Here is a 23,495-nt window from a genome sequence, read left to right as displayed (position 1 = left end):
TCAAATACAAAATGTAGAGATCTGAATAAACTCACCCAGTCACTATATTATAAAAAAAAAAAAAATACAAAAAGTTGTGGACAAGAACATTATCTGTAGATACCGTAGATTGATACTCTCACGGTCTCACCGTCACTAATTCCATGCACTTTGAGTTAGTCACAGTGGTGAGGAAGGATTGTAAAGCGAGATTAGAATTATGCTAGATCAGAGATTCGATCATCTTATAATATCGTCACACAACGACACGTGTCCGTATTTAAAACTTGTTGGTTGCATGTTCCCTCACCGATCTTCTTTCACTTCTCTTTTGTTTCGAAAATGACAACGTGTCATGGTTATTTGGTACTTTTCACTATTTATTTATTCAAATTTCAAAAACCAAACAAAACCATATCTCTCTTCTCTCTCTCTCTAAAACCCAAAACACATAACTAACAGAGAGAGATTAGATACAAGCAACGACAATGGCCACACCAGTGAGAAAGCCTCGCCGCGACACCGCTGACATGCTGACGTGGCAAGAGGTCCCCCGCTCCGACTCTCCCGCCACCGCCTCCTCCGCTCACCGCTCTCACCAGGTTGAATTTTACTACTTTACCCCCTCGCACTCCACTCAAACTAACTAACTTGATTGATTGAGTTGATGAGAGTAGCTGACTGAGCTGAGGGATTTGCATTTTACAGCCGTCGGATGGGATCAGCAAGGTGCTCCACGGCGGTCAGATCACCGAGGAAGAAGCTCAGAGCCTGAACAAAAAGTAAGATCCGGTTCTGCTTTTAGCAACTCAGATCCGGTCGTTAACCATTTTTTGCTTTTCCGATTTTAACCTTCTTAGATCCGTACTTTCTGTTCCCGCAGGAAGCATTGCTCCGGGTACAAAATGAAGGAGATATCCGGAAGCGGGATATTCGCGGCTGGCGAAGGCAATGCGGAGCCGGAGCCGGGTCGGGTTTACCAGCAGGCGGTGAAAGGGATCAGTCAAATCTCGTTCAGCGTTGACGAGCACCTGAGCCCGAAGAAGCCGACGAGTGTTCCGGAGGTGGCGAAGCAGAAGGAGCTGAGTGGGACTTTGCAGTCGGAATTGGATTCCAAGACTCAGAAGGGGATTTCAAATGCCAAGACCAAGGAGCTTAGTGGAAATGACATCTTTGGCCCTCCCCCGGAGATTGTTCCCCGATCGGTCAATGCTGTTCACACCCACGAGTATAAGCAGAGTAAAGATTCCGGGGAGCCGGCGCCCAGAAATCTTCGCACCTCTGTCAAAGTTTCCAATGTGAGTGACTTTATGGTTTCTTTGTGATAATGTGGTCAATTTGGGAATATAAATTGTTCATGGTTTTAACTTAGCTAAGTAATATGTGCGCAATTTAATATTCATATATCTCAAAACAACAATGTACATGCTTATATGTCCTTAGTTTAGTAATCATGCACTTATGCCGAAGGGGAAACCCAATCTTGACACCTGGTTTTAATGGAAACTTTATCTTTTGAGCTGGTTAGTTTTCTTTTGTCAAACAATCTCGAGTTTGATGTTGTGATACTCTGAGCTCGTGATGTCATGTTGTGAGATTGAATCTTGATCAGACATATCAATTGGCATTCCACTGCTTCAGATTAATGTCCAGTAGCATAGCATGATACTATATTAGACAGCATTTAATTTCCTGTGATCCAGATTAATATTATGGACACGAACAATGCTAAACTATCTGGAAAGAGAGCATTTTTTTCTATAACTTGACATTAAACGTTTTTTCTTTTTCATTGACACAGCCGGCTGGAGGTCAGAGTAAAATCTTGTTCACTGAGGACCCTGTTGTCAAGACTTCCAAGAAACTTCATAACCAGAAGTTTGCAGAGCTGACAGGCAATGACATATTTAAGGGAGATGTTTCTCCGGGATCTGCTGAAAAGCCACTAAGCACGGCTAAGCTGAGAGAAATGAGTGGCAGCAACATCTTTGCTGATGGGAAGGCGGCATCAAGAGACTATCTAGGTGGTGTTCGCAAGCCACCTGGTGGCGAGAGCAGCATATCATTGGTTTAAGTCGTCATAATTTCTAACTAGTTACTTTCCTTTATTTCAAATAAAGTGTATCTCAGTGTGAACTCTGTTTTGACATGTAAAACCCCTGCATGCCCTTGTGATGATCAGCATCGTGAGTTTTGAAGCGGTAGTAGTGATATATTTATAGATTAGTAGTGCGAAACTTGTAGTCAGAAAAGCATGAGGTTTGGCTAATTGGGTTATTACAAGTTTCTTTGTATCAGTTTCAACTATGTGTTTACTAATTACTTGTTCATGGACCAATTTCTTTATAAATTAGATTTATAATTTATGCCAGCAATTAATGGTTCAGATCTTTATTTTTGGTATGGTTTGAACGAGGTCAATAAGCCATAGTTTGAACAGAGTATCAGATTCTGCATGTGACATAAAATGAAAATGAATCCAGCACTTCGCAGAGTTTGCCATCCATGTCCCTCTGCTGTAAAAATGGGTTTATCAGTTTATTCAGGGACTCAATTGGAGGATTATAGGGTTCTATGGGTGAGTAGTAGTAGTAATAGTATTAGTATCCAACTTTTCATGATGTTTTCTTCTCCATTGATGCTGCTTGGCTTCTTTGGGGAATCTGCAATTGCCTGGTTTGAAATTGATTATTGAGGGGCTAGTGTTTTTACAAATGTGGTTTTGCTTTGCACGTTAATGCAGCTGCTCAAGCAGAAAGTTGGATCCATGGAACTATGTTGCTCTCAAATGGGCAACGAGTTTGATTTAAGAGATTCAGAGATTTTGTCAGCTTACCCCAAGTGTTCGTTATCGAAAATTAACATATAGACTTCGAAGTAACTCCACAAATAACAGGAACTCAATCCATAAACAACACCAACTCAGATCCACAATCTTACTGTTGCCAGACTAGCAAGATAAATAGAATAGGGTCTGCACAATCATAAAAAAGATGAATTCAAGCAAAGACGAGCCATGGCAAATAACAACGCTGTCTTCATAATTATTCTGGGAATAGGAGCAATGCTCAGCAATCTCCATGTCCAAGCAGGGCCAGAAGAAATTTCTCATAGTCACCAGAAGTGTCCTTCTCAATTGCACGGTCCAAAGGAACACTGTTCCGGCGCTGGTATTCTTCTTTAATGCGATGGAGGTCAACCTCAGCCCTTGTGGTAATAACTCTAGTAAGCGCACCTTCATCTGTCCCGAGCTTGTTGATAGACAGACGCAGAAGCTTCTCAAAGTATTTCTCAGGGAAGGTCAACAGTTTGGCAGTTGCTCTCAGTAATTTAAGGAACTCATCATCTGCATCAGCCTTCAAATCCTGCATGTTAGATGCCACACTATCAGTTTCAATAGCAGCAAGATATCAGCAAATCAAACGAATAGCAAGTATATATTCTGGCATTCAAATTATCTGCATGACGTTATGTATCTGAGGGAGATGTTAATTACCTTTGTAATGGCATTTCCAAACTCATTGTTGTACTGATTGAAAGTAGCGTTCAGCTGTGCTTTACTTCTGGTAGTGAAGATCCTGATGAGCTCCTCATCATTGTAGTGTTTGTCCTTGATTTTCTCATGAAGTATCTTAGCCTCTCTTTTTGCTACTGTAACATTCACTTCATCTCCTTCATATCGGAAAGCACTCACAAGAGGCACCAAAAGCTGTAACAGAGTCAAAATTAAGTAATACAAATTGATTAACTGATAAAGCAATGCATAAACTGCAAGGCAAAGGAAGAAAAGAAGATGGAAAATCTAGGCAGAAGGTGAGTGTCTGAGATTAAGGTGCAAATATCTTGAGGAAAGGATACCAACGTACGTAAACATGTTTGAAAAAAATGGACAATTAGATATATTTCAATATAGCAACTAGACACTTCAGAGCACAATCAAATGACTAATCATTTTGGAGGTTCAAGGTTGTACCTTGCGGAAGTCTCCAGATGTATGAAATGCAACATCCTCTTCAAGTGATTTCTTGAACTTAGCATGGTAAGCCAGCTTTACCAGGTGTAGTTCATGAGAAGACCTAGAACAGGCTATTTCCATGAGAACCCAATTGCTTGAAGTGAACCTCTTCGTAGCCTCATTAGCCAAAACTGCATCACGCTCAGAAGGATGCAGAGTCCACAGCAGCACAGCTCGCTGGTATGTAACAAAATAAGAAGAATCAAGCATATAAATCAGTGCACTTGAAACTTAAAAAAGGTTGCTTTACCTCTATAGAAATGAAAAGAGTAATCAAAATCTGACCTCAAAGTCACTTGATAGTTCTTTGTCCAGTGACTTGAGAAGATCCTCCCCATAGGTTTCAGCATAAGTCTGCTGAATTAGTCTTCTCTGATCAGCATTCCTGTGAGCCAATATGGAAATGATCAATGCCTCATTTGTGCCCCATCCTGCGTGCAAATTACCAAAGTTAGCTCAGCAATGTTCCAATTAAGAATAGGAGACGTCAATTCTGTGCAAGGATCTTAATAACAATAACAATAGAAGCATAAAGATCCTTTCATATGTCACTTCCTCTGCTACAGCAATTAGAAAAACCAAACTCTTTGAGACTTAAGGAGTGATTCAACCACTACTATGGATATATGGTCAAAGTTATTATCCTGATTGAGAATACATGTGTCCACAATTGTCGATCGTTTATGACTTTCCTGCTTAAATTGGTTAAATCACCTCAGCTACTGTAATAGTGTAATCAGACGAATCATAAAAGTTTAGCTGTTTATGTCAATAATAGAATATAGGATCCAATGAAAATTCAAGTAAGGAGGTTAACATGTGAATAATGTGTAAGGGAACTGATACAGTTTGGAGCGGATGAATAGGAAAAAGTCAAAGAGAGTATAGCTAGTGGTTTAGCACTAAGGGCTTGCTTTTCCCATAATTAGTGGAGTAAAAAGAAGGTTGTTGTTTAAATATATGCTAGAGAAGGTTTCAGTCAATATTGAACCTCACTGATCACTCCACAGGATAATTGTTCAAAAGATCTGGATCTAACACTGTTATCCAACAAAAACGATAACAATGAAATTGAAAGAAAAAATCTAGCAGAGACATATCCATCGTGATCATTGATCATATAAGCATACTGAATTTTACAATGCATTATACTTATAACCCAGAAACACATAATCATAACTCACAAGATGTTATGGAAGCAGATCAAGCTTTAGATGATCAAGATCATCAACATCAGATTATATGAAAACATGTCAAAGATCAATTAGTTGTCAATCAATAGTGAACCTCGAACTGGCTCCACAATATAACTTATAAAAAAAATAAATCCAGATCTAAACTTTGATCCACCAAAAATGATGCCAAGAACATTGAAAAAAAAAAAAACAAGCCCTTGATGATCATGATCATATTATCATGACATTTTAAGTTTTATAAAGATTGCATCCCAATAATTCATAGAACCCAGAAAACAAATGAAGCCAAAAACAATATGTAAGTAGATGGATCAAAGTTCGGATGACCAGTCAAGTACATCAGATCATAACAGACACATAACGTAGCAATCAAATCGACAAAAAGCAGAACAAGATCAGCTTACACAGAATGATTGCATTAATGCGAGTCTTAAAGATTACGAGTGTTAAGTAAAAGACCTTCAAAAGCCTTCCTGAGCTGCTCAGAGTCCTCAGCCGGAGAAGGAACGGATGCTGGTACTTTCAGAGTCGCCATTTTTTCCTAGTGTAAGTATATGCGTTTCAAGAGAGACGGATGATGCAAAGAGAGACTCCGGAGGTTTGGCTTTTATAGGAATGAAATAGGAAAATAATTTCCCAGTAATTTATTACCGCGCCCGTAAAAAGGGGGGGGGGACAATATGGGGGTTGGTGTTGACAGGCGGACTAATACAATAGAAGAAATCTGACGATGAGCCACGTGGAAAGCTTGGATTTGAGCATGGGCACACTTATGCTGATACATGTATATACTTTTTTTCGTTTTTATTTTGGTTGAATCAATTAAAGAAAAGATTGAGCGGTTTAAATTTATTCAAAATTATTGAATGTTTGTTGAAATTTTTGTAATTTGATCTTGCGTTAGACCTAAATGAAAAATATCTTCAAAACTAGTATTTATAAATTATAATATGGCTGAGGGTCCATGGTGGCCGTCGAAACGCTGCGGCGAGCTGCTCCATTTTCTCCATTAGCCTATCTGGGCTGCAGTGATGTAGTCTGGTGGGTTGGGCCATTGCCTTTTTGGGGGAGTGGTAATTTCTTACATTAACTGGGCTTGTGATGGCCTTTCCTTTTGTGCTACCGCACAATATTTTGTTCTTAGGCGACTATAATACTACATTCAGTATTTGGGAGGATGAGTCTGAATTTTTTTTTCTTTTTCTTTTTAGCTTAGGTGATTACCTTTTTGGTTAATAGTCCCTTTTGGTTCGTATTTCTTTTTTATTAGTTAGCCTTTTATATAAGTGCGCATTCTCAAATTTGTATTGAGTACCAGTTGTTAAGGTGGTTTCTGGTCTTGCAGGTTTGTGGCTTCGACACTATGGTGGAAGTATTTTGGTGATATAGTTACTCTAGCCTGATCTAACGGTCGTTTGAATTGATATTTATTATCAATAGAATTCTCTTATTCCCCCTAAAAAAAAGTACTAATATGTATTGACTGATATTTATAGAAATTCAATAAACACTCGAAATTTTCATATATCCAAAGTACTGAAACTTCCACTGAAATCAAAACTTTAAGCCCTAAAACATAGAGATAAGGAAAGTGGATTGAAATGGTGAATTGGGATAAAATAGAAAAATAGTGATATATCTTCTACTCTTTTGGTAAGGATACAAGTACATTACTAGGGATGAGAGGGCACAATATTCAAACTTCATTATTCAATAATGTGATGACTTGGATCTGATATGAGAACTATGTTTCTTTCATCTGTGATATTGCTTGGTTCCTGGTTTGAAATTTCTTTTGAGTAGCTAATGCAGCTCGTGAAGCTGAAACTTGGAACTTCGGAGCTATGAAGCTCTCAAATGGGCAACGAGTTCGACTTAAGATAAACTCCGAGATTGTACAGACATAGCAGTAAGTCTACTATCTTCTTTCTTCTTCTTCTTCTTTTTTTTTTTTTTTTTTTTTTTTCAGAAAGAAAAACAGGGGAGGGTGACAAAATTAGCATTTACAACTCAAAAGTAACTCCATTAACAGCAAGAACTCAATCCATAAACAACACCAACTCAATCCATAATTGTACTGTTGCCAGACCAGCAAGGTAAATAGAACAAGGTACACACAACCATAAAAAAGATGCATTCAAGCAAAGAAGAGACTTAAACTGTGTTCATCTTTATTGTGGGATTAGTAGCAAAGCTCACGCATCTGCATGTCCAATAAGTTCCAGAAGCAGCTTCTCATAGTCTCCTCTGGTGTCTTTTTGAATTGCATGGCCCAAAGTAACACTGTTTCTGCGCTGGTATTCTTCCTTAATGCGATGCAGGTCAACCTCTGCTCTGGTTGTAATAACTCTAGTAAGCGCACCTTCATCTGTCCCGAGCTTGTTGATACACAGACGCAGAAGCTTCTCAAAGTACTTCTCAGGGAAGGTCAAGAGTTTGGCAGTTGCTCTCAGTAATTTGAGGAATTCATCATCCTTATCAGCCTTCAAATCCTGCATATTAGATGCCACACTATCAGTTTTGACAGAAGCAAGATATTATCAAAAACACCTTTTCTCTCATTCAGCAATCCACTTGAGGATTTGGTTTACATGGTTAAATGAATAGCGAGTACATCAAGCTTAAAATTTTCAAACTCCACATTTTCTGGCATTTCACATTATCTGAATGATCTCAGAGATGGTTATACCTTGGTAATGGCATTTCCAAATTCATTGTTGTACTGATTGAAAGTAGCGTTCAGCTGTGCCTTACTTCTGGTAGTGATGATCCTGATGAGCTCCTCATCATTGTAGTGTTTGTCCTTAACTTTCTCATGAAGTATCTTAGCCTCTCTTTTTGCCACTGTAATGTTCACTTCATCTCCTTCATATCGGAAAGCACTCACAAGAGGTACCAAAAGCTGTGACAGAGTCAAAAGTACAAAAAATTGATCAGCTGATAAAGCAATGCATTAACAGCCAAGGCAATGGAAGAAAAAGAGAAGATAGATCTAGGCGTAAGGAAGGTTAGTGTCTGGGACTTAGGTGCAGAATATATTGAAAAAAGGAAGACAATGTAGGGGAATATGTTTTATATAACGGATAACAAAAAAGATACATTTCAATATACCAACTTGACAATTCAGAGAACAATCAAATGACTAATCATTTTGAAGGTTCAAGTTGTACCTTGCGGAAGTCTCCAGATGTATGAAATGCAACATCCTCTTCAAGGGATTTCTTGAACTTAACATGATAAGCCTGCTTTACCAGGTGTAGTTCATGTGAAGATCTAGAACAAGCTATTTCCATGAGAACCCAATTGCTTGAAGTGAACCTCTTTGTAGCCTCATTAGCCAAAACTGCATCACGCTCGGAAGGATGCAGCGTCCATAGCAGCAAAGCGCGCTGGTATAAAACAAAATACGAAAAAAATCAAGCAACATCCTTTTAAAATGACACACACCATTCACAAGCTCTTGAAACTTGAATGTGCTGCTTTATAATTAGTTACCAAAATAGTATGCATCTATAAATGAAAGAGTAATCGAAATCGGACCTCAAAATCACTTGTGAGTTCTTTGTCCAGTGCCTTGAGAAGATCCTCCCCATAAGTTTCAGCATAAGTCTGCTGAATTAGTCTTCTCTGATCAGCATTCCTATGAGCCAATATGGAAATGATCAAGCCCTCATTTGTGCCCCATCCTGCGTACAAATTACCAAGGTTAGCTTAGAAATGTTCCATTTAAAAATAGGAGACAGCAATATACTATGAAAAGATCTTAATAATGTCAACTCCTCTGCTACTGAAATTAGAAAAATCGATACTCTTTGAGAATTAAGGAGTGATCCAACCACTATAATGTTTATACGGTGATAGTTATTATCTTGATTGAGAAAACATGTGACCATAATAGTCTCAATATATAGTTTCTGACTTTCCTGGTTAAAGTGGTTTAATCACCTCAGCTACAGTAATTAGAAGAATCATAAACATTTAGCTGTATATGCCATTAATTAGGAAAATAGGATCCAGTGAAATATTCAAGGAAGGAGGTCAACTTATGAATAATGTGCAAGAGGAACCGATATAGATATCAGAGCGGATGAATCAGAAAAAGTCAGATACAGAGTATAGTGGTTTAGCACTAAGGCCTTGCTTTTGCCATAATTAGTGGGAGTAAAAAGAAGGTTATTGTTTAGATATTTCCTAAAAAGGTTTTCAGTCAATAGTGAACCTTACTGATGACTCCACAAGATATCTGCTAAGCAGATCTGGATCTAATACATTGATCCAATAAAAACGAGAACAATAAAATTGAAATAAAACTCTAAGATAAAGATCGAAGTCCGACGTGATCTTTACGATCAAATAAGCATCCTGAATTTTACAGAGGTGGCAACCCCATTATACTTAAAACCCATAAAACACATAATCAGAACTCACAGGTAAAGATTTTTTAGTAGCAGATCCATCTTTAGATGATCAAGATCATCATCCATATCAGATTATATGTAAACATGTCAAACATCAACTACTTGTCAGTCAACAGTGAACCTCAGACTGGCTCCACCAGATAACTGATAAAAACATCCAGATCTAAACTTTGATCCACCAGAAATGAAGCCAAGAACATTGAAAAAAAAAAAAAAAGATAAAGTCCTTCATGATCATGATCATTGATCATATTATCATTGACACTCTAAGCTATGTAAAGATTACATCCAAGTTATACTCAGGACCCAGAATTCACAAAAAGGTAAAAACCATATGTAAATAGATGGATCAATGTTCAGATGATCATAACATGACCAAATCAATCTAATAGACAAAAGCAGAACAAGATCAGATTATACAGAATGATGGCATTTAGTGTGCTATATGACTTTATGAGTGTTAAGTAAAAGACCTTCAAAAGCCTTCTTGAGCTGCTCAGAGTCCTCAGCAGGAGAAGGAACGCATGCTGGTACTTGAAGAGTCGCCATGTGTTTTTCCTAGTGTGTGTATGTGTCCGTAATAAGAAGTGAGACCAGTGATGCAAAGAGAGGTTCTGCAGGTTTGGCTTTTATAGAAATGAAATAGGAAGATATTTTATTACCGCCGTAAAAAAAGGGGGGATATTTTTTTTCTAATTTTAGACAGGACAATGATGAGGGTTGGTGTTGACAGGCGAACTAAGATAATAGCGGATAATGTACGTACATATCTGATGATGAGCCACGTGGACGCGGCTTCGATGGATTTGAGCACAGCACACTGTTGCTGAATCTATGGCGCCTTTTAGACTCCCCCTGCTAAAACTTTTGGTTAAATCAATTAAAGAAAAGACTGAGCAAACTTCCGTTGAAATTTTTGTAGTTTGATCTTAGCGATATTTGATTAAAAAGGAATTCTTTTATATTCCACAAGAGGTTCTTAATTTGATTAAATTGAAAAATATCTTTAAAATTATAGAATTCAATAGAAACTCGAAATTTTCATAAATCAAAAGTACTGAAATTTCCATTAAAATAAAAAAATTTAAACCTTGAAATATAGAAATGAGGAAAAACGGATTGATATGGTGAGCTGGGAAGAAAATAGAAAAGTAGTGGTCTTCTACTCTTTTGGTAAGGAACCAAGTGCATTGTTACAGCAAGTTCACCCGTTGGGTCACCATGTCACTTACTATTCACTACTTTTTAGTGTTAATTTCACCTCTGGGTCACGAGCACAGTGTATTTCGTGATCCAGAGAATGAAAATATACACTAAAAAGCAATGAATAGTAGGTGACCCGGTGACCCAACGGGTGAACTTGCTCTTAGGGATTAGAGGGCACAATATTCAAACCTCACTTATTGCGATGTTTATTCTATAATTTAAATTTAAACATCTTGTTCAAAAAAGTTCTTTATCAGAAGAAACTCGAAAAAACAATGTTTGGTTGTAGTGCAATTTGTTTGTGCTTCCAAAGATATCAAGACTCTGTGGTGAAAATGTTTTGCACAAGAGGACATCATTGCCTGAACATGAGTATGTACCTACACTAGGACGATGACAATTCGCTCTATAATTGTTCCTTCATCAATGGTCTTCGAACATGTGGTAATTCTAGTTATCTTTGCATCGATGTGAATTGAGCAGTCGCAATCGTTAACTCTAGCATTTTATAGTGTGTCCATTGTAGAGGAGCGGTCAACACTCCTTAACTTTTAAAGGTCAAGTGCTCAAGCACACTCTATAATATAGCAAACAAATTACAATGTAAGCTTACAACCTTTCAGATATATAGCTAAACTCTTTCTAGCCGGTTGAGCTACCTTTCACCAATTTGTTCAATGCTTGAAATATGCCCTTCCATTCATCCCAAATTCTTCAACCTTCAATTCTCTAGCATGCTTAATTCCCAATTGAGCTCATAGGACCCTCACACATGCAGAATGATACGACCAACTTATGAATGAACTTTTGACTCTCTTCCAAAGCGTAAGAAGATGAAGACCTATTTTCAAGACCTATATGCGCGTCAACATGCAGCAGACTCCCCCTAAAATAATTAGAGTATGATCAATTTGATTGAACAATTTAACACCTAATAGGAAACGTCTGGTATAAACACTCAACTTTCCTTATAAGGCATAAAAAAAAAAATTACGACTTCACTGGGGATCGAACCCAGAATCTCTGGTTTCGTAGACCAGCGCCTTATCCATTGGGCCATGAAGTCCTTGTTGACCTTCACAACTAAAACAAGCAACAAGAAACTTTATACAAACAGTCTCGCCAAATAACAAAATTTGGTGCGAACTTTCTTAGGTGACCCCGACCTCAACTAGCTTGAAAAGACAGCAGCTTTGACCTCACTCTTCCCCTTCTCTTTCAAACAAAGCTTCCTCCTTTCCCCAACCGGCCGGTAAAGGAAAAAACAAGAAAAACACTAACCAAAACAAAGTTGGAATATTAGGTACAAAATCTCATACCCATCTTTCTAAACCAGACCCAAATACAAGAGTGAAAATCCGAGCGATGAGTGGTGGGAATTGATTCTGAGCAGTGATATATAGCTGAGCAGGGCGTCAAAATCAGAGACATGGGTAGGCCAAGGAGTCTTCGCAGCAAAGCGGCCCACTTTGTGACTGATATCACTACTGGATTGCTCAACCCCATTTCTGACAAACCCTCCAAACCCTCTCCTTCTCCTCCTCCTGTAAGCTCTCTATCTTTCTTTACTCGAAACCCTTTCTGGGTTTGAAGGGTTCTTTACTGGGTGCCAAAAAACCCAGTTCTCTGATGTGCCAAAGATTAGGGCTTTTCTAGGTTTGGGAGCTGTGGGTGCAAAACCCAGTTCTTAATTTGTTTATAAATAACTGAAAATCAATACTATTTGTCAGGAATTTTTTGATGAAATTTTACCCATGAAAATTTTGTACTTATAATACATGTTGGAGTCATTTTGTTACTTATTGTAAAACATGAGACTCTGAGTTTGCGTAGCTGTATAGATGAAGTAGTTTTGTTTGGACTGTGTCTGTGTGAAACTCTTGTTAGAATGGAGTCTGTGACTGTGTAATTCTTGTGTCAGCAGGAAGATGTGGATGGGTCCAGAGGAAGTCAAAATGGAACAATGAGTGAAGAGAGTCCAGCTAATCCAGTTGACGGGCCTGACACTTCTTCATTTACTGCATTTCTCTACTCACTGTTATCGTCATCAGAGTCGGGAGATAAGAGCAAAAGTTCGGATGAACAGGTTGATGACCAAATAGATAAGAGCAACTCATTGTCTGATTCTGCAGTGAAAGCAAACAGTGGGAAGAGAAGTTTGTTTTCTAAGGGGAAACACACGCTTAGTAAAGCGTTGTACCAGGCTGCAAGATTTGGTGGGTATCGGAGTCAAGAGCGGAAGGGTAACCTTGATGTAAAAGGTGATGATGGGAATGACTCTGAGTTCGCTGGAGTTGAGATGAGGCATATGCAGAAACCACAAAAGCCTGTGGCCTTGGTTCATTTGACAGACATCTCTGAACCGTCTTTACTTCTTACTGAGAAAACTAGAATTGCTCTTTACAGTTCACTCCCGGCGCTAGTACAGGGAAGACGATGGTTGCTACTATATAGGTGGGGAAACTTGGTTAGATCTCTTGAAAGTTCTAGTCTTTATCATAACAAACCAATTATTGTACAATGGCACCAATATTTCATCTTGTTTTGCAGTACATGGAGGCATGGCATATCACTTTCAACCCTATACAGAAGAAGTATGCTTTGGCCTGGCCTCAGTTTGCTGGTAATAGCTCAGCAACTGTTAGCATCAGTCATTTTGAAAATATTTCAAATCAACTCTTTCAACAAAATTATTTATTGTCTATTACTGTATAAATATAATGTAATATGGATTTGACACAAACAAACATTTATCAAGTTCCTTGAGTAAAGTATATTAAAGAATTGCCTTGATTATTTGTTTGAAACATTGTCATGGACTCTTTTCAAATTCTCTTGGGCTTGTGGTTCTTTAGTTTATACAAATGCATACAGTCCCGAATAAACACTTTCTACTCTAAAAATTCTTTCAGGTTGTTGGAGACCGTAAAGGTGCAGTTTTTGGTGGCTTGGTGGAGGTACCTCTAAGACCAACCAACAAGAAGTATCAGGTCCTGCTGAAGCAAATACATCCTTGTGAATCCATCTAGCAATTATTTCCTTTTATAAATGTATTCACGCTGGTGTTTTGAACAGGGAACAAATGATACATTTGTTTTCACAAATACACCTGGCCATCCTGTTATATATCGCCCTACAGGTACAAATTTATCCTTCTTGCTTCCTAGGCAACTCAGTTTCTGATTTATCATCAATTTGTCACTGCCTAGGTGGAAGCTTTTTGCATGTCTTGAAATGGTTTTCATATATGTACGAGATATTGAAAGCAATTTTCATACCTTCTGCTTACTTATGCTTGCAGTAAGTTCTACAGATGTCATCCACTTTAAGTGTTAAAAATGTATGTTTTCCACGTAAACATTATTTGGAATTGGGAGATATTTTTTGTATCCTGCAAGTACTAAAGGTTATGCTGAGGAGTAAAGCAAGTGCTCCTTCAAAGTTTGTAGAAGAGTATTCAATACAAAATATATATTTATGAATCATGCTTTAGATTTCGGTAGAGCTGTACATAATGTAATCATAAGATCTTTGTTTCACCACCTCAATTTTCTGATGTAGTGGTTGTATAATGTTATTACTTTCTGCTGTATATCTTCAAACCTAAGGGACTATTCAAAACCTTAAGTTTTAATTGTTTTGAATTGTCAAAATACTGCACGGGAGTAGTTGCATAATACATGATAACAAGTAACCGCTAAATATTTAACCATACCTTTTCTATTACTCCATGATGCTGGCAAAAATAAACTCATAGATACTACTTCTAAAGTACATCTGTATATATCCTCTTTTTTGTTTTTGTTTTGCAGAATAAACTTAGATCATCAATTTTTATCTTGAAATTATCCCTTTGTAATGCACCAGTTAGCCCCTTGCTTCTTTGATGTATAGTTGCAAGGAAATTCGAGCAAAGGGTAGGTGCAAAATTAAAACTTTGGCATAAATTGTGCAATGATTCAAATTTCTCTTGCACAACTATGTTGAGTCAAAAAAAAATAACTACTTAATAAATCAACTTGAATGTTTGCATCTAAAATATGCATATGTTTGTCATTTATGAAATAACTGTCTTGTGAGAAACAAATCAATGTATGGAAGTTTTTTTTTTTTTTTTTTTTTGGGGTACCTGAATGGTATATCTTTTACTAAATGTTTTGGAATTAACTATAAAATGTAAACGCAGGTGCCAACCGCTATTTCACATTGTGCGCTACTGACTTTTTAGCTATTGGTGGGGGTGGTCATTTTGCACTCTATTTGAATAGTGATCTGTGAGAACTTTGCCTCTTCATGGTCCTTAGTGAACAACTTCTTTTTTTCCCCCCAATCTAATTTACTGTATTTTCTAAATTTCTTCAATTGTTTTATCTTTATGCAAGATTGAGTGGATCAAGTTCAGTTTCAGAAACCTATGGGAATCCATGTCTTGCAAACTCAGAAGACTTTGATGTGAAAGAAGTAGAGGTGTGCACAATGTCTCTCTCTCTCTCTTTGATAGACACACAGACACACTCACACCCTTCCAGGGCATGCTTAGACCCATAAATATGAATGTGCATTTATAATATAAACTCAGTGCTCTTTGGCTCCAAAGAAAAAGAAAAGTGTCAGTCATTTGATTTATGTCTGTGTAATGCAGTTATGGGGTTTTGTGTATGCTACTAAGTATGAGGAAGTACTTGCTCAAAGTCGTATGGAGGCACCTGGGATTTGCCGATGGTGAATGCCTCATTTGGAACTCATTTTACTGTGGTGGTTAGTATCATCACCTTAGCTGAGGCTTATTATTGTTTCTGGAGCTGGATGCAAGCGATGTTACATTATATGGATGACATTCCTTTTGGAGTTTGTAAATACAAGTCTTTCGTGTACATAAAGAATACATAAGCACTGTATGCAAGCAGTTTTGATTAGATAGTGATTGTGAAGGCTAATACTTTTAATGATAAATTTCTCAAAAGTCTGAAAAGAAAGAAAGACAGAAAAAAGAAAAAAAGAAAAAAAGAAAAAAAGAAAAGAAAATTAAATCACTGCCATCTAAGGAGAAACTTCTCCGCGATTGATGGGTTCATTTGTTGTTCAAGTCTCTGAGATTGTCTTTAACGCATTTCCATCACTCTCCAAAAATGAAGTCTAGCTACTATGAATCTTCTCATGGATTGACGATTCCATCCTTTAACAATTTGATCCACACATTTCTTTGTCAATCTTCCGTTGAATTGATTGTTCCATCCATTAACATTTTGATCCACACATTTCCTTGTCAATCATATTTGTCTGTGTAGTAGTCAAGCCTTTGCACATGCTGTGAGTGTGCATATGTTGATCGAAAAGTAAGCAACCTCTCTGTGAATTAGTGGCGTGTGTATATATATTAAACAATCTCCAGCCAGTTTCTCTTGTAACTCTCCTCAGTGAACAATTCCACACACTTTGCATATCTATTATTCAAACAATGGAGAGAGTTACTTGGTTCTTCTTGGTATACTTGATCTGTTGTGAGGCGGCTAGCTGCTTGACTATGGCAGCACAAACCAACCTTAACATCACCACAGACCGGTCTGCTCTTCTTGCTCTAAAAGACCATATCACCAGTGACCCTCAAAATATGATCCTCACCAATTGGTCAACCACCACCCCTATTTGCAACTGGGTTGGCGTCATTTGTGGTGCACGCCATCATCGAGTCGCAGCGTTGAACCTCTCTTACTTTGGTCTCGCGGGCACCATTCCTCCTGAGCTAGGCAACTTATCATTGCTTGTTGATATGGACATCCAAAATAACAGTTTCCAGGGTACCTTGCCTGACGAGTTGACTCGCCTGCGCCGGTTGAAGTTCATTAACTTGGGATACAACAAGTTTATGGGAGTGATACCGTCATGGTTTGGGTCCTTGTCCAAACTTCAAGGATTCATGTTGTTTGGTAATCAATTTGCAAGTTCTATACCAACTGCCATCTTCAACTTATCTGCTCTTCAAATATTTAATCTGAGTCATAACCAACTCTCAGGTACGTACAAACTAATGTACCTACCAACAAATTATCTAAAACCCTAATCTATTAACACCATAGCTAGCATGTTAAGGTATAAGATGCGCTTATTTCTAATTAATGATTATTTCATAGCAAGAGAAATTGGAAACCTAACAACGTTGTAGGAGATATACCTTGATGCCAACAATTTTATAGGTATGTTACAAATCGGTTTGGTTGAATTAGTTAAAGAGATAATAAATGTGCATATGCCCTACACTTGAAACTTCAATCAGACATCTTGTGTGCAGATGATCAACTATAATATATAATTGTTAAGTTTTAAGAAATACAAAATGAGATTGGCGCTTTAGATCAACTGGAGAAGTTGTTAGTGAACTTCATTGCCTTAAAAAGGCCTATGAATTCCTATGGTTGTCTTCAAAATGTCTTCTTCGATTATTTTTGAGTCTATATGAAAACAGCTTGACCGGAACACTTCTGTACACTATATGTCAACATTCTGAGCATTCAAAAAGTTGGATTATTCTTATAACCAACTTGACTGTCCACTTCCATCCAAATGGTCGCAATGTAAACAACTTTTATTACAATTATCACATATACTCATCCATATTGGCCACTTAACTCATATAAAGACAATTGATCTTAACTGGAACTACTTGACATATATGCAATAAACATTTTATTTTGTTCCTATATATCATGATTTATTCCCAAGTAATCAATGTGTTTATAAGTTTTCTCAATTATATATGTTTGACACCCTAGACTGTTAAGGTAAGCAAATATCTAATTAATAATTATTAACAGGTAGAATCCCCAGAGAAATCAGGAACCTAACAACGTTGAAGGCAATCAACCTTGATTATAATAATTTTATAGGTACGTATTACTTCCATCAGTTTTGTTTAATTAAATAGATAATTAGTTACCCTGCAATATGCCCCAAATTTGAATTTTTTTTATTTTATTTTTGTGAAATAGTAGACTATATCTCATATCTTGTGTAAGCTAGAGTGTGTTGATTTTATTGATTAAAATGGATATTAGTTACCTTGCGTGCCCCATATTTGAATTTTTTTAGGGGTCGTGACCACTTACCCGATTTTAGGCTAAAAATTGCCCACTTACTCCACTAAGAGTTTTTTAACCTCATTTACCCAATTCAACAGTATTTGACAGTATTGCCCTCATTTTAATTTATAAATTACACTCATATCTATCTCTCTCTTTCATCCCTCCGATCTGTGTTTTCTCCCTCCTCTCTCTCTCTCTCTCTCTCTCTCTCTCTCTCTCTCTCTCTCTCTCTCTCTCTCTCTCTCTCTCTCTCTCTCTCTCCCCGCAACGTGCCCGTTGCTGCGCTCCACAGAGACCGGACGACGCCGCAGAGGTCGGACGACGCCTCAGAGGCCGCATATCGATCTACGTTCTCTCCCTCCTCTCTCTCTCTCTCTCTCTCTCTCTCTCTCTCTCTCTCTCTCTCTCTCTCTCCGCAACGTGCCCGTTGCTGCGCTCCACAGAGGCCGGACGACGCTGCATAGGCCGAAGACGACGCCTCAGAGGCCGCATATCGAGGACTCTGTTGAGATCGGACAGTGATGAGCACGGTCGATTTCGGCGACCGGGCTTCTGGTCGATTTCGGCGATCTGGGCTTTCCGATCTGCGGCGCCGATTGCAGAAGCAGCATCCACTCCTGAAGACGACAAAGCAGCTTTGGTCAGCCTACCTCGCCGGAGTCCAACACCTGGTAGGCAAGAAACACGTCTGGTATTGATATGGGTGCCCAGATCATTTTTCTGGGTGCCAAATTAATTTTTTTTTTTAAAGTAACATAAGGGGCAGAAGGAAAGAAAAAAGAAAAAACAATGTTTTGAATGTCAATTGGAGGCCAATAGAGAGAAGTTAAATGTCTATTGGGGGCAATAGACGTCTAAAAATCACATTACTGGGGGGCAATAATATGTCTATTGCCCCCCAATAGACCAACATAGTACACTACACTTCCACTCTATAAACACAAATAAACGTATCAGCTATCAAAAACATAATTCCCACAAATAATAACATAGAGTCAATAGATTATTGGGGGAATAACATAGAGTCAATAGATTATTGGGGGGCAATAATATGTCTATTGCCCCCCAATAGACCAACATAGTACAGTACAATTCCACTCTATAAACACAATTAAACGTATCAGCTATCAAAAACATAATTTCCACAAATAATAACATAGAGTCAATAGATTATTGGGGGACAATAATCTGATTACTGGGAGGCAATAATCTAATAACTGGGGGGTAATAATATGGTCATCGGTCGCCGGATTCCGGTCACCGGTCGCCAGATTCTGGTCACCGGTCGCTGGATTTCAGTCACCGATCACCGGAGTCGGCGCCCCAGCCACTGGTCACCGGAGGCCGACAAGGTGGAGGATGACTTCTCCCTCTAAGTGAAAAAGAAGGAGAGGGCAAAAAAGTCCCCAAAAAAATAAAAAATAAAATTAATTGGGTATTAGGGAAATAATCCCTTAGAGTGTTTTGGGTAAATGGGGTTAAAAAACAGTTGGTGGAGCAAGTGGGCAATTTTTAAGCTGAAATTGGGTAAATGACCATTTTTCCTTTTTTTATTCTTGTGAAATAGTGTAGAGTATATCATATATCTTGTATAAGCTATAATGTGTGTTGATTTTTCAGAAATTCCAAATGAGATCGGCACCTTGAATCAGCTTGAAGAGTTGTTTGTGCAAAATAATGCCTTAAAAGGGCATATTCCTATGGTCGTCTTCAACATGTCATCTTTGACTAGAGTAAATTTCTATGGAAACAAGTTGAATGGTAGAATTCCCGACAATATATGTCAACATCTTCCAAATATCCAAGAGTTGAATTTGGGTAGCAATCAGTTTGATGGTCCACTTCCATCCAAGTTATGGCAATGCAAACAACTTCTTAAATTACATTTGGGGGATAACAAGTTCAGTGGAAGAATACCCAAAGATATTGGGAACTTAACTCGGATAAAGAAGATTGGGTTTTACACCAACAGCTTAACAGGTATTCATAATCTCAGTTGCATATTTATTTAATTACCATTATATATTTTTATAAACCGGTTCATAGAATTATCAATCTAAAAGATGATGTGATCATTTTATATTTTGATAATATTGTTCTAACAAATTTATAACTGTTTTACATTAGTCTAATGTATTCCAATAGTACTCATTTTATGTTACACAAATCTTAATATAATTTCCTAAAATTTTTGATAATTTTTCTCCCACTATCTTTTCTCTTCATTTTATCTCTCTCCTCACTTTCCCATGTTCAGGAAAAGAAAAGAAAAGAAAAAAACCTTCCACAACTTTTAATTTTATTTTTTTATCGAAATAGAGATTTCATTAATATTGAGGTTAAGATGATCTCATTAAAAACCATGCTCCATCCGAGCAAGTAAAAAAGAGTACAATTGATCGACTACCAGTCTTTTTCTTTTTTTTTTTTTGAAGAAAAAAAAAAAAAACTATCCACAACTTCACTCTATCCTTCATAAAATAAAATGATTAAAATCTTCTCACACGAGTATTTAATAATGCCAATTAATTGTTGCAGGTACTATACCATATGAGTTTGGTAATCTTCCAAATTTAGAGTGGTTGGTGCTCCAGGAGAATAAACTAAATGGCCATATCCCATCGTCAATCTTCAATATGTCCACAATAACATTATTAAATCTCAACATCAATCAGCTTTCAGGAAGCCTCCCAACAAACATAGGCCTTGCGCTTCCAAACCTAGAATCGCTTGCAGTAGCAGCGAATCACCTCAGTGGAGTAATCCCCAAATTCATCTCCAATGCTTCTGAGCTTTGGCTTCTAGAACTGGGAGGTAACTCTTTTTCTGGATTTATTCCAAGCACTCTGTGCCTCTTGACAAACCTTGAATGGCTAGGATTGTCCGAGAATAATTTGACCATTGATACCTCTACTCCAGAAGTTAATATTTTGTCTTGTCTGCCAAATCTTAGAAATTTGAGGTGGTTAAACTTCGAAAACAATCCATTAAATGCGAAGCTTTTGATTCCCTTCAGTAATATCTCTGCATCACTTCAAAAACTTTATTTAGAAAATTGCAGCTTGAGAGGTAACATCCCCAGTGATATTGGGAATTTGAGTAGCTTGATACTTTTAGGCCTCCAAGACAATCAATTGAGCGGGCCAATTCCAAGCTCAATGGGAAGACTACATAATCTTCAAGCTTTGGGTATGTATGATAACACATTGCAAGGATACATTCCAGATGAGCTTTGTCAACTAGAAAACTTATTTGTTTTGTACTTGGGTGGGAATCAACTCTCTGGTTCTGTACCTTCCTGCTTGGGTAATCTAACAGCATCTCTAAGAGGACTATCCTTAGGGTCCAATTTGTTGAATTCCACAATCCCATCTTCCTTGTGGGGACTTACAGATATCTTGGGACTAGACTTGTCATCCAATTCTCTAATTGGACCTCTATCAGGTGCTGTTGGTAATTTGAAAGCTGCTATATACATAAATGTATCATACAACCAATTATCTGGGAGTGTACCAAGTAGCATTGGGAGTTTAGTGAGTTTGGTCAATCTCTCCTTAGCACATAACAATCTAGAAGGCCCTATTCCTAGTTCCTTTGCAACTTGTGTAAGCTTAGAAGGATTGGATTTATCTCGAAATAGTTTCACTGGAGTGATTCCAAAGTCTCTAGAAGCACTCTTATATCTCAAGCATCTGAATTTGTCTTTCAACAGACTCCAAGGAGAAATTCCAAGCGGCGGTCCTTTCAAAAACTTCTCTGCTGAATCATTTGTTTCAAACTATGGACTCTGTGGTGGATCCCAATTTCAAGTTCCACCATGCAAAAGAAAAACTAGTATATCTATCTTGAAATCTATTATTCCGGGGATCTTGTCAGCAACGCTTCTAGCGGCCTCCATAATTTGGATGTTGATGTTACGCAGAAAAAAGAATGCAACAGCTGCAGCACATATTATCTTGATGCCTCAAGTTTTATGCAGAAGGGTTTCATACCAAGAGCTCCTGTGTGCGACAGATGGATTCAATGAAAGCAACTTACTTGGTATTGGGGGTTTTGGCTCAGTATATAAAGGAACATTTCCAGATGAGACAGATGTTGCAATAAAGGTTTTCAATTTGGATTTAGAAGGGGCATTTGCAAGTTTTGAGGTTGAATGTGAAATGCTAAGTAATGTTCGTCACAGAAATCTTGTCAAAGTCATCAGTTGTTGTAGTCAAATTGATTTCAAAGGTCTTGTATTGAATTACATGCCTAATGGGAGCCTTGAGAAGTGGTTGTATTCTCAGAATTCTTCTTTGGACTTAGTGCAGAGGTTGGATATAATGATAGATGTTGCATTGGCATTGGAGTACCTTCACCATGATTATGAAGTACCTATTGTCCATTGCGATTTGAAGCCGAGCAACATCTTACTAGATGATGATATGGTTGCACATGTTGCTGATTTTGGTATTGCAAAACTCTTGGGTGGAGGAGATTCTATGACTCAAACCATGACCCTGGCCACAATTGGGTATATTGCACCAGGTTTTTTGCTCTTTTAGTAATCTTTCAATTCTCTATATTGTCCTTAGTTTTGAAAGATTTTGTAATGTTTTATATCTGTTTTTAAATCAATCTTATGTACGCAGAGTATGGAACGGAAGGAATAGTGACCAGAAGAGGGGATGTGTATAGTTTCGGTATTGTGGTGATGGAAACATTTACAAGAAGGAAACCAACTGATGAGATCTTCACTGGGGAAATGAGAATAAGTCAATGGGTTGCAAATCACCTTGTTGCAAATGCGATAGTTGATGTTGTGGATGCTACTTTACTTGGAACCGAGGAGGATCATGAGTTCGTGAGCAAGAGGGAGTGCTTATCATCTATTATGAGATTAGCTGTTGCTTGTTCAACAGAATCACTGGAAGAGAGGATAAGCATGCAAGAGGCTGTAGCCATGCTTAAAACAATCAAGATCAAGTTTTCAAAGCAAAGTACTGCTGCAGGAGGTGTGGTGTTGAACTATCGTCCTGTTTGGTAACCCTTTAATGTGTCGATATATCTTGGCGTGTCATTTGATTCTGTACCTAATTATGTAATTGTATGATAGTGTGGTTCTGACTCATGTTTGGTTGGTAATTTACTCCATTGAAAAATAACTTCCATCTAGCTCCTTGCAGTTTTGTAGTTTCTATGTTTTTCTGCTTTGAGGCTAGCTACTTAAATAAACAAAAGCACTACTATTTTCTCAAATTTTTTTATCTTTGAGTGCTCAAAGTACTCATCATGGTACAATATAAAACTAATCTTGAATGCTTTGAAGTTTCTTGGTGGAGGAATGCATGCACCTAAGTTGAATGAGATGAAAACGTATGCATGTACAAAACTGAGTTCACTTCAAGAGCAGATGCACATCCTTCTCCCATCTCTTCAAATCATGTCTATAAGAGATTGTTCAAAATTGGAGTCATTTCTGGAAGCGGAATTGCCTTAAAATTAAAATTTCTTGGTATTCTATATTGCAAAAGACTGATTGCAAATCGAATGAAGTGTACGTGTTCTAGAAAGCCTCACATCTCAGAGAGCATGATAATTGGCTTCAGTGTGTGAAGAAGTA

The 23,495-nt window shown here is 37.7% G+C and overlaps 5 protein-coding genes and 1 non-coding gene across 9 annotated transcripts; 3 read left to right on the top strand and 3 right to left on the bottom strand.

The window, feature by feature from the left end:
- Positions 1-393: 393 nt before the first annotated feature.
- LOC112184331 lies at positions 394-2,354 on the top strand. The gene is made up of 4 exons (XM_024322588.2): positions 394-581; positions 688-761; positions 863-1,277; positions 1,781-2,354. Exons 1-4 carry the CDS (start codon positions 468-470, stop codon positions 2,051-2,053), a joined length of 876 nt encoding a protein of 291 aa, XP_024178356.1. The 5' UTR covers positions 394-467; the 3' UTR covers positions 2,054-2,354.
- A 469-nt stretch (positions 2,355-2,823) lies between these two features.
- LOC112184330 (annexin D2) lies at positions 2,824-5,806 on the bottom strand. Its single transcript, XM_024322587.2, has 5 exons — positions 5,650-5,806; positions 4,280-4,425; positions 3,953-4,171; positions 3,476-3,688; positions 2,824-3,344 (listed from the first exon to the last, which is right to left on the bottom strand). The coding sequence occupies exons 1-5, from the start codon at positions 5,723-5,725 to the stop codon at positions 3,048-3,050; spliced, it is 951 nt and encodes a 316-aa protein (XP_024178355.1). The 5' UTR covers positions 5,726-5,806; the 3' UTR covers positions 2,824-3,047.
- A 1,326-nt stretch (positions 5,807-7,132) lies between these two features.
- On the bottom strand, positions 7,133-10,239 carry LOC112184329 (annexin D1). The gene is made up of 5 exons (XM_024322586.2): positions 10,082-10,239; positions 8,731-8,876; positions 8,361-8,579; positions 7,880-8,092; positions 7,133-7,682 (listed from the first exon to the last, which is right to left on the bottom strand). Exons 1-5 carry the CDS (start codon positions 10,155-10,157, stop codon positions 7,386-7,388), a joined length of 951 nt encoding a protein of 316 aa, XP_024178354.1. The 5' UTR covers positions 10,158-10,239; the 3' UTR covers positions 7,133-7,385.
- Positions 10,240-11,807: 1,568 nt separating this feature from the next.
- TRNAR-ACG lies at positions 11,808-11,880 on the bottom strand. The gene has a single exon. It is a non-coding gene; the product is annotated as a tRNA-Arg (tRNA).
- Positions 11,881-11,983: 103 nt separating this feature from the next.
- Positions 11,984-15,730, top strand: LOC112185748 (oxidation resistance protein 1). 4 transcript variants are annotated; one of them, XR_005805827.1, is made up of 9 exons: positions 11,984-12,360; positions 12,736-13,268; positions 13,365-13,437; positions 13,727-13,804; positions 13,890-13,953; positions 14,024-14,048; positions 14,079-14,114; positions 15,001-15,088; positions 15,197-15,281. XR_005805827.1 is itself a non-coding variant. In XM_024324060.2 (8 exons), exons 1-8 carry the CDS (start codon positions 12,244-12,246, stop codon positions 15,538-15,540), a joined length of 1,122 nt encoding a protein of 373 aa, XP_024179828.1. In that variant the 5' UTR covers positions 11,988-12,243; the 3' UTR covers positions 15,541-15,730. The 4 variants fall into 4 exon arrangements, 2 of the variants coding, with proteins under 2 accessions (XP_024179828.1, XP_024179829.1); XR_005805826.1 differs by having other exon boundaries at positions 14,024-14,114; XM_024324060.2 differs by lacking the exons at positions 14,024-14,048; positions 14,079-14,114 and adding an exon at positions 15,457-15,730 and having other exon boundaries at positions 11,988-12,360.
- A 190-nt stretch (positions 15,731-15,920) lies between these two features.
- Positions 15,921-22,939, top strand: LOC112185731 (probable LRR receptor-like serine/threonine-protein kinase At3g47570). Its single transcript, XM_024324031.2, has 5 exons — positions 15,921-16,828; positions 17,627-17,698; positions 19,514-19,873; positions 20,432-22,420; positions 22,525-22,939. Exons 1-5 carry the CDS (start codon positions 16,273-16,275, stop codon positions 22,917-22,919), a joined length of 3,372 nt encoding a protein of 1,123 aa, XP_024179799.1. The 5' UTR covers positions 15,921-16,272; the 3' UTR covers positions 22,920-22,939.
- The last annotated feature ends 556 nt before the right edge of the window (positions 22,940-23,495 follow it).

The sequence above is a fragment of the Rosa chinensis genome, chromosome 2 (assembly GCF_002994745.2).
Source record: "Rosa chinensis cultivar Old Blush chromosome 2, RchiOBHm-V2, whole genome shotgun sequence".
In the NCBI taxonomy this organism is placed as follows: Eukaryota; Viridiplantae; Streptophyta; class Magnoliopsida; order Rosales; family Rosaceae; genus Rosa; species Rosa chinensis.
Note: the sequence above shows the minus strand (reverse complement) of the source record. Positions and strands in the feature narration are given on the sequence as shown.

Excerpts from the sequence above, each read along its gene's own strand:
- LOC112184331 (XM_024322588.2), top strand. The coding sequence starts at position 468 with ATGGCCACACCAGTGAGAAAGCCTCGCCGCGACACCGCTGACATGCTG. Across the intron at positions 582-687 it reads CCGCTCACCGCTCTCACCAG|CCGTCGGATGGGATCAGCAA; the intron begins GTTGAATTTTAC and ends TGCATTTTACAG. Across the intron at positions 762-862 it reads GCTCAGAGCCTGAACAAAAA|GAAGCATTGCTCCGGGTACA; the intron begins GTAAGATCCGGT and ends CTGTTCCCGCAG.
- LOC112184330 (XM_024322587.2), bottom strand. The coding sequence starts at position 5,725 with ATGGCGACTCTGAAAGTACCAGCATCCGTTCCTTCTCCGGCTGAGGAC. Across the intron at positions 4,172-4,279 it reads AACTATCAAGTGACTTTGAG|CGAGCTGTGCTGCTGTGGAC; the intron begins GTCAGATTTTGA and ends GTTACATACCAG. Across the intron at positions 3,345-3,475 it reads TTGGAAATGCCATTACAAAG|GATTTGAAGGCTGATGCAGA; the intron begins GTAATTAACATC and ends TCTAACATGCAG.
- LOC112184329 (XM_024322586.2), bottom strand. The coding sequence starts at position 10,157 with ATGGCGACTCTTCAAGTACCAGCATGCGTTCCTTCTCCTGCTGAGGAC. Across the intron at positions 8,877-10,081 it reads GCTCAAGAAGGCTTTTGAAG|GATGGGGCACAAATGAGGGC; the intron begins GTCTTTTACTTA and ends ATTTGTACGCAG. Across the intron at positions 8,580-8,730 it reads AACTCACAAGTGATTTTGAG|CGCGCTTTGCTGCTATGGAC; the intron begins GTCCGATTTCGA and ends GTTTTATACCAG.
- LOC112185748 (XM_024324060.2), top strand. The coding sequence starts at position 12,244 with ATGGGTAGGCCAAGGAGTCTTCGCAGCAAAGCGGCCCACTTTGTGACT. Across the intron at positions 13,805-13,889 it reads CAACCAACAAGAAGTATCAG|GGAACAAATGATACATTTGT; the intron begins GTCCTGCTGAAG and ends TGTTTTGAACAG. Across the intron at positions 15,089-15,196 it reads CTCTATTTGAATAGTGATCT|ATTGAGTGGATCAAGTTCAG; the intron begins GTGAGAACTTTG and ends TCTTTATGCAAG.
- LOC112185731 (XM_024324031.2), top strand. The coding sequence starts at position 16,273 with ATGGAGAGAGTTACTTGGTTCTTCTTGGTATACTTGATCTGTTGTGAG. Across the intron at positions 16,829-17,626 it reads GAGTCATAACCAACTCTCAG|GTAGAATCCCCAGAGAAATC; the intron begins GTACGTACAAAC and ends AATTATTAACAG. Across the intron at positions 17,699-19,513 it reads TGATTATAATAATTTTATAG|AAATTCCAAATGAGATCGGC; the intron begins GTACGTATTACT and ends TTGATTTTTCAG.